This window comes from Oncorhynchus keta, chromosome 14 (genome assembly GCF_023373465.1).
Source record: "Oncorhynchus keta strain PuntledgeMale-10-30-2019 chromosome 14, Oket_V2, whole genome shotgun sequence".
In the NCBI taxonomy this organism is placed as follows: Eukaryota; Metazoa; Chordata; class Actinopteri; order Salmoniformes; family Salmonidae; genus Oncorhynchus; species Oncorhynchus keta.
In genome coordinates, this window is record NC_068434.1 from 32,331,916 (window position 1) to 32,340,359 (window position 8,444).

At 42.3% G+C, this 8,444-nt stretch overlaps 1 protein-coding gene across 4 annotated transcripts in view; it reads right to left on the reverse strand.

Moving 5' to 3' along the window:
• The window catches only part of LOC118394061 (probable E3 ubiquitin-protein ligase HECTD4), a 79,444-nt gene extending 72,530 nt beyond the window's left edge, over positions 1 to 6,914 (reverse strand). For 3 of the 4 annotated variants that reach the window (XM_052461494.1, XM_052461495.1, XM_052461493.1), the window contains exon 1: positions 6,092 to 6,913. In XM_052461494.1, coding sequence (XP_052317454.1) covers positions 6,092 to 6,238 — 147 coding nt within the window. In that variant the 5' untranslated portion in view covers positions 6,239 to 6,913. Of the gene's footprint in view, positions 1 to 6,091 lie in introns of all 4 variants that reach the window. The other variant, XM_052461496.1, reaches the window with a different exon arrangement.
• Between the last annotated feature and the right edge of the window lie 1,530 nt (positions 6,915 to 8,444).

Genomic DNA, 8,444 nt, shown 5'->3' on the forward strand with positions numbered 1-8,444 from the left:
TCACTAAAAGTGGCAGTAATAAAGCCTCTCTTGAAAAAGCCAAACCTTGACCCAGAAAATATAAAAAACTATCGGCCTATATCGAATCTTCCATTCCTCTCAAAGATTTTAGAGAAGGCTGTTGCGCAGCAACTCACTGCCTTCCTGAAGACAAACAATGTATACGAAATGCTTCAGTCTGGTTTTAGACCCCATCATAGCACTGAGACGGCACTTGTGAAGGTGGTAAATGACATTTTAATGGCATCGGACCGAGGCTCTGCATCTGTCCTCGTGCTCCTAGACCTTAGTGCTGCTTTTGATACCATCGATCACCACATTCTTTTGGAGAGATTGGAAACCCAAATTGGTCTACACGGACAAGTTCTGGCCTGGTTTAGATCTTATCTGTCGGAAAGATATCAGTTTGTCTCTGTGAATGGTTTGTCCTCTGACAAATCAACTGTACATTTCGGTGTTCCTCAAGGTTCTGTTTTAGGACCACTATTGTTTTCACTATATATTTTACCTCTTGGGGATGTTATTCGAAAACATAATGTAAACTTTCACTGCTATGCGGATGACACACAGCTGTACATTTCAATGAAACATGGTGAAGCCCCAAAATTGCCCTCGCTAGAAGCATGTGTTTCAGACATAAGGAAGTGGATGGCTGCAAACTTTCTACTATTAAACTCGGACAAAACAGAGATGCTTGTTCTAGGTCCCAAGAAACAAAGAGATCTTCTGTTGAATCTGACAATTAATCTTAATGGTTGTACAGTCGTCTCAAATAAAACTGTGAAGGACCTCGGCGTTACTCTGGACCCTGATCTCTCTTTTGAAGAACATATCAAGACCATTTCGAGGACAGCTTTTTTCCATCTACGTAACATTGCAAAAATCAGAAACTTTCTGTCCAAAAATGATGCAGAAAAATTAATCCATGCTTTTGTCACTTCTAGGTTAGACTACTGCAATGCTCTATTTTCCGGCTACCCGGATAAAGCACTAAATAAACTTCAGTTAGTGCTAAATACGGCTGCTAGAATCCTGACTAGAACCAAAAAATTTGATCATATTACTCCAGTGCTAGCCTCTCTACACTGGCTTCCTGTCAAAGCAAGGGCTGATTTCAAGGTTTTACTGCTAACCTACAAAGCATTACATGGGCTTGCTCCTACCTACCTCTCTGATTTGGTCCTGCCGTACATACCTACACGTACGCTACGGTCACAAGACGCAGGCCTCCTAATTGTCCCTAGAATTTCTAAGCAAACAGCTGGAGGCAGGGCTTTCTCCTATAGAGCTCCATTTTTATGGAACGGTCTGCCTACCCATGTCAGAGACGCAAACTCGGTCTCAACCTTTAAGTCTTTACTGAAGACTCATCTCTTCAGTGGGTCATATGATTGAGTGTAGTCTGGCCCAGGAGTGGGAAGGTGAACGGAAAGGCTCTGGAGCAACGAACCGCCCTTGCTGTCTCTGCCTGGCCGGTTCCCCTCTTTCCACTGGGATTCTCTGCCTCTAACCCTGTTACGGGGCTGAGTCACTGGCTTGCTGGGGCTCTCTCGTGCCGTCCCTGGGGGTGCGTCACCTGGGTGGGTTGATTCACTGTTGTGGTCGGCCTGTCTGGGTTGCCCCCCTTGGGTTGTACCGTGGCGGAGGTCTTTGTGGGCTATACTCGGCCTTGTCTCAGGATGGTAAGTTGGTGGTTGAAGATATCCCTCTAGTGGTGTGGGGGATGTGCTTTGGCAAAGTGGGTGGGGTTATATCCTTCCTGTTTGGCCCTGTCCGGGGTGTCCTCGGATGGGGCCACAGTGTCTCCTGACCCCTCCTGTCTCAGCCTCCAGTATTTATGCTGCAGTAGTTTATGTGTCGGGGGGCTAGGGTCAGTTTGTTATATCTGGAGTACTTCTCCTGTCCTATTCGGTGTCCTGTGTGAATCTAAGTGTGCGTTCTCTAATTCTCTCCTTCTCTCTTTCTTTCTCTCTCTCGGAGGACCTGAGCCCTAGGACCATGTCCCAGGACTACCTGACATGAGGACTCCTTGCTGTCCCCAGTCCACCTGGCCATGCTCCTGCTCCAGTTTCAACTGACCTGAGCCCTAGGACCGTGCCCCAGGACTACCTGACATGAAGGCTCCTTGCTGTCCCCAGTCCACCTGACTGTGCTGCTGCTCCAGTTTCAACTGTTCTGCCTTATTATTATTCGACCATGCTGGTCATTTATGAACATTTGAACATCTTGGTCATGTTCTGTTATAATCTCTACCCGGCACAGCCAGAAGAGGACTGGCCACCCCACATAGCCCGGTTCCTCTCTAGGTTTCTTCCTAGGTTTTGGCCTTTCTAGGGAGTTTTTCCTAGCCACCGTGCTTTTACACCTGCATTGTTTGCTGTTTGGGGTTTTAGGCTGGGTTTCTGTACAGCACTTTGAGATATCAGCTGATGTACGAAGGGCTATATAAATAAATTTGATTTGATTTGATTTGATTACATAAACAACAAAATAAGCAGTTTGAAAAAGAGAGATTGTGGGGTTATTTCAGAAGAGGTGTGCATCATCTGCACTTATGCAGCATTTCAACCAGGTATCGATTACAGTGTCTACTCTGAGACTCCATAACACCATTTAGCAGGCACGTTTTTTTTCTTTAGATATGCGACTAATGTTACGGTAAAATCCCTTCATTGGAGACTGGGATTGTTCACCGACACTCTCCACCTTACTCTGCAGAAAGGATGCTCCTCTACAGCTAGATTTCCATCCAATTGGAGAAAAATGTTCATCCAAATATTCTAGAAGCTGCATAAAGAAAATATGCACATTTTTCCACCAGTGGTGTTTCACCAAATGGACTTGTTGCAGATAAAGATCAGTGCCTGACAATATAGAGCACAACATTTTCTTTTCCGCTTAAGTTTCCATGTCCCGAAAAACTCACATTTTCAATATGTTCCCAACACATTTTCAACTGCACCGATACATTTGTCACTAAAACTGTTACGTTAAATACCAAATGTGACTACTCAGCAGCTCACAGATACAGATATAGTGCGGGTAGGCTAGTCTACATTATTATGGATAAGAGCAAAAATATTTTATTTGTCAAAAGGCAGTCAAGCATTGATCATCATGTCACCAGAATAAGACCCTCGATATTTATTGGAAAGGAGCATCAAGCTCATCACCGTGCACTTTCACCACCCTGTGAAGTTCATCATAATGCATTTCATCTGCAGCATAATAAACTGCATGCTTTCCCAAGTCGTAGTGAGAGGTCCACACATCATATGATTGTGTGACTCCAAATTTACTTCAATATGATGGTTATTATATCAATATCTGCACATAAAAGCGTTCCCACCGCCATTTTATGCATAATTCATTTTACAAACACAAAATGTATCCCACTATGTCGAACGAACAAATTATCTTTACAAAATTGTACCGAAACTTCCTGTTTTCATCACAGCTGTCATGATTTCTTTCTTTTTTAAACGGTATGACTTTACTCGCATAAAAAACTGTGGATGGAAACGTGGTTAGTGATGCTGATAAAAATAGCCTGCATCGAAGCGCCCATGGGCTGCTGGATGAAATGATCAATCATGAGTTTGGCTACATTAACCCAAAAGAGACATGCATATGGAAACATTCCCACTGTGCTAATGGCCCCTGTAGATGGCCTCCATAAAGACCAGAGGAAGCTGCTTGGAGAGGCTGGAGGACTTAACCAAACCACACGTTTTAATGTTTCTACTACTCTCTGATAGGGAAATTACAATGTCCACAGAGCCCCTAATAACACCAACACATCCTACAGCAATGAGTGTTGCACTACGTTACCTCCTCACATCATTTTTATTTCACTAGGCAAGTCAGTTAAGAACAGATTCTTATTTACAATGACGGCCTACCCCAGCCAAACACTAACAATGTTGGACCAATTGTGCGCCGTCCTAAGGAACTTCCAATCACGGCCGTTTGTGATACAGCCTGGAATCTAACCAGGATTAGTGACACCTCTAGCACTGAGATGCAGCACCTTAGACCACTGTGCCACTCGGGAGCCCTACATAAGAAGAATAAGGTTAGAGAGAGCAGGGGGAAGGGTGGATGGTGGTGACAGTACAATAACTAGAGGCACACTGCAGATGCTCAGGTTACATGCCATCCATCCTTCCACTGCAGAAAGGACAAGCAACACTTCCATGTCCTGTACTGCTATTGAACTAATGGTACCGGGCTATTCTGAGAAGTGACACGGGCAATAAGACCTTTGTTTTGACCTCCACCTCTCAGACTCAAAGCTAAGCCTGTTCCACTATGAAGCAGTAGAATCAGGATGCCAAACTACTGCACCTGGGGCACAGGGATAGCTGGCACAGCTGCTCTATCCCCCCAGTCATTGCTCCACTCTTACAAAAAAATAAGAAAACTTCACAAGCAGGAAATGTACACAGTAAAGTCTAGTCCTCTCAGGTTGATTGATTCTCTGTGTCCATCTGTAGCATGTAATCTGTCTGACTCACTCATTTACCATCCATCAATCTGTGACCCCTTTATTTATCTATCTACATCACTCTCCATCTGTGCACCCTCAGTTGCAAACCACAATTGACTTGTTCTCACCTTCTCTATTCCCCCCTCCAACATTTGCTGGTTGTTAACACAATTATATTCCAGTATGAGTAGGTGGAACTAGAGAAAGTCCATATTCATTTTAAAAAAACATACAGGAGTAATTATAGGTTAAGTGCCTTGTTCAAGGGCACAATTACATATGTTTCACTTAGTCAGCTCAGGGATTCAAATCAAATCATTATTGGTCACATATACACAGTTAGCAGGTGTTATTGTGAGTGTAGCAAAATGCTGGTGCTTCTAGTTCTGACAGTGCAGCAATATCTAACAAGTAATATCTCAAAAAAAATTCTACAACAAATACCTAATACACACAAATCTAAGTCAAATCTAATCTGGAATAAGAATAGATAACCTGCAACCTTTTGAATTTACAGGGCCATCACTCTTAACCACTAGGTTACCTGCCGCCCTAGTCTCTGATATGCCTAGCATATTTGTCAATGGATTCCTACAGCTAACAGGATTGATCATTCAAGCATCCATTCATTCAGTACTTATTCTGAACCTTAATGTCAAGGTTGACCAGAAAAGGCATTTTAAAAGTGAAGCACATAAGCTAGCTAGCTTAATAGTCAATATTTTTTTAAAGGCCACAAGGCATTGCACAGGTGTCAACACCAGATGAATATTGATCAAATAAAAAAAAAGACTGCCATTGAATTGTGGCAGTTCATTTAAATACTGTCAAGTGTGCCAACGAGGAAGTATAGTGTGCTTCTATGTGCTGAACTCTGAACGTTAAGACCCCCTGGCTACATACTGGTTTGAGGAGATTGCAAGCATACCTTGTTTACTTTTCCTATTGTATTTGTTTAGTTTGTATGCCAATGTGCTTTGAAGAATGTAATGCATAAGTTGATGAACACAACAACCATAGCCAGCCACCACTCAAGAGCACCCAATGTCTAGGCCAAAAATGACAAGGGGTTCCCCACAAAGGGTGGGGATTTAAAAGCCAGGACATGATAAGTCTACCAAGCTACGTCGTGAGTCATCATGCCTATACAGTGAGATGCATAGCTAACGTTATAGCAGCTGGTTCAGATCAATCAGGAAAGGAAACAATGTTATCACCACATTGAGTATTAGCTGGCAATAAGAATTTCAATGACATGAATAACGTACCTAGTTATAGCTAACTACCTCTTAAAAAGGTAACGTTAGACTGTCTGCTAACGTTGGCTAACAGTTAGCCTGCTATTGTTACTGTTAACGTCATGACCTGCTTGTCAAGCCGGGGTTGGCACCTTACTCATGAACATTATTAGCTAAAAATAGAATCCGTTTCTACAGCTAAATGTGACTTTATTCATATGGAATCAAATGTTGAGCTAGCTAGGTAACGTTAGCTTTCGGCTATTTAGTTTAACTATAGTCGGTTAGCCAGCTAACGTTACCTACACTCTGTTGTTGCCAAGAAAACATTCGAAATGCAAACGTTGATGCAGAGTAAACTTACCTCCTGCTCAGTGTCCCCCTGCTCAGACACCCCGATTTCACTGGGAAGTTCAGCCAGATCCGTGACCCGAATCAGTCCATCGTGAAGGAAAATAGTCTCTTCCTTCACTGACAGCCACTGGGACGAATCCACGGCCCCGGAGCCCATCTCTCTCTCCCCCGAGAAAAATGCCAGAGAGGTCGAACATCAAAACAAATTCAATATCCGAAATGACAACAACACTACCCGACAGACATGCTGTCAGTCAGATGACAAACGCAAACGTAGTCCGATCCAGCTACGTTAGCTAACTAATGTCACTCGTACTGCTTTACTACAGTGGCTAGCTGGCTAACATAGGTCGGCCAGCTGATTGCACTGTGTGGGACAGGTTCTTTATCGAGCCGAGGCTAGCTATCAACCGTACTGTACCGTCTTTACAGTGCAGAGTGGATGTGACACTCTGTAAACCGTAATATTTAGAGCGAAGTTTCATAAATGACTGCCTTCTCCTGCTGAACACAAAGTCTGAGCATAACCACAACACGAAAAGAAAGCAGGAAAAATGGCTCCGTTAATGGTCCAACCCCTGTTTATTAGTGACCGGATAGATATTCTAAATACCACAGCTCCGACGCCATGTTTCCTAGGCCAACAGTTCCCAGCATACACTGCAGGTTATCATACAACAGGGATCTCTAACCTTTTCTAGCATGATAGCTATTCTTCCCCGGGCCCTTGGTGTACAACAGGTGTTTTATGTCAATATACCTGGTAAAATAATGGTTAAAACAACACAAAGTAGGCCCAATTAAATGTAGTATTTCCTGAACTCTGTTCCCTCACTAAAAAATGTCCTGGTTTTGGAAAATAAAATGTTTGCTCTCATGATTTAAATTGTTCAAAGAGAAACATCGAGAACTTATGTTCTGAAATCCATGTTTTTTTAAGGTATAAAAAAAACTATATTTGCGTATAATTCCCCTTTAACTGCACATGTAGCAAGATAGTAATTTGTCGGTCTGGAGATGTTTCTGCTGGGCCTTATGGGAAACCGAGGCTTTCTGAAAGCTTCCGTGCTTTCAGCAAATTGTTCCGGGAAACGGTTCAGTACTTGGAGCGTCATTATCTGTTCACAATGCACATGACATGTGCTAGACAGCAATATGTTTGATTATCAGATCGTTTTTTTTTCTCCGCTGTTTTTATGTACATTTCGTGGCGCAGCGGTAAATCGTTGGCTTTAGTAGCCTACAATCAGTTGGAAGACCGGGTTTACATCATGCTTCACTGTTTTACCTTGAAGTTTGCTATTCAAAACTGAATCTATAGTATTATTTCGGATGCACAAGACAGAGGCTTATACAATACCAAACAAAACAAATTATTTGAACAACAGTGCCGAGAGTGTGGTTTCACATAAAACAATTTTTCAAAATATTGTGCATTCGACCTCACATCCCTGAATGTTCCATAGTTCCCTACTCTACCTGCTAAATACGGTGAGAAACGGAGTGGGTGGGACCGTTGGGGTGCGTGAACGTGGTGTGGGAGGGGGTGAAAAAGTTCAACATTTCCCAACTTTATGACCACTGGGCAATGACAAACTCAAACGTAGTCCGATCCAGTCAATCATATCGAGTGGTTCCCATGATGAATTTGACACTATGCGAACCATCGCCAGAGACTTTCTTCAATATCAGCACTGATCTGAGGACACATGTTAGGTGTAGTATTTCATCAAATGAGAAACTTAATTTCAACCAAGTAGAGAATGTGGACCCATTCCAGTAGATAATGTGAATTGCTTTATTGAAAGAAGTTCATTATCCAAGTGTTATAAATACATAATACATGCATTATAAATATTTTAACTATAATATATTATACATAGAAGTTCAATTTTTACTTCAATGCACATCTGGTGTGCATTATAAAATCTGAGGAAGAAAGAGGAGGTAGGGAGAGAGGTGTGAGTGTAAAATACAAAAAGGGAAAGAGGTAAGAACAGGGAAGACAACATATGATTAATTAATTATAGTGCTACTAAACTTAATATTCTCTCATGTCATTACAATTACATAATACTGTATCTAGCTGTGTTTCCTAACCAGCCTTGAGCCGAAGGTTATCTTAAGAGCTGGTGAGGTGGCGATGACAGGACTGGGGGTTGGCATCCTCTCTCACATCAAAACATACCTGCAGACGAGAGGCAGATGGAGGGAGTTTTTTTATTTTATTCTAACACTCTCAGTCATCATAATCATCAAGAGGTGAAATGCTAAACTGACCTTGGATCATTAACTCTGGGACTACTACATCTCTATCTGTATTTCAATGTAAAGCATCTCTTTAATAATACTTCCTGTTGACC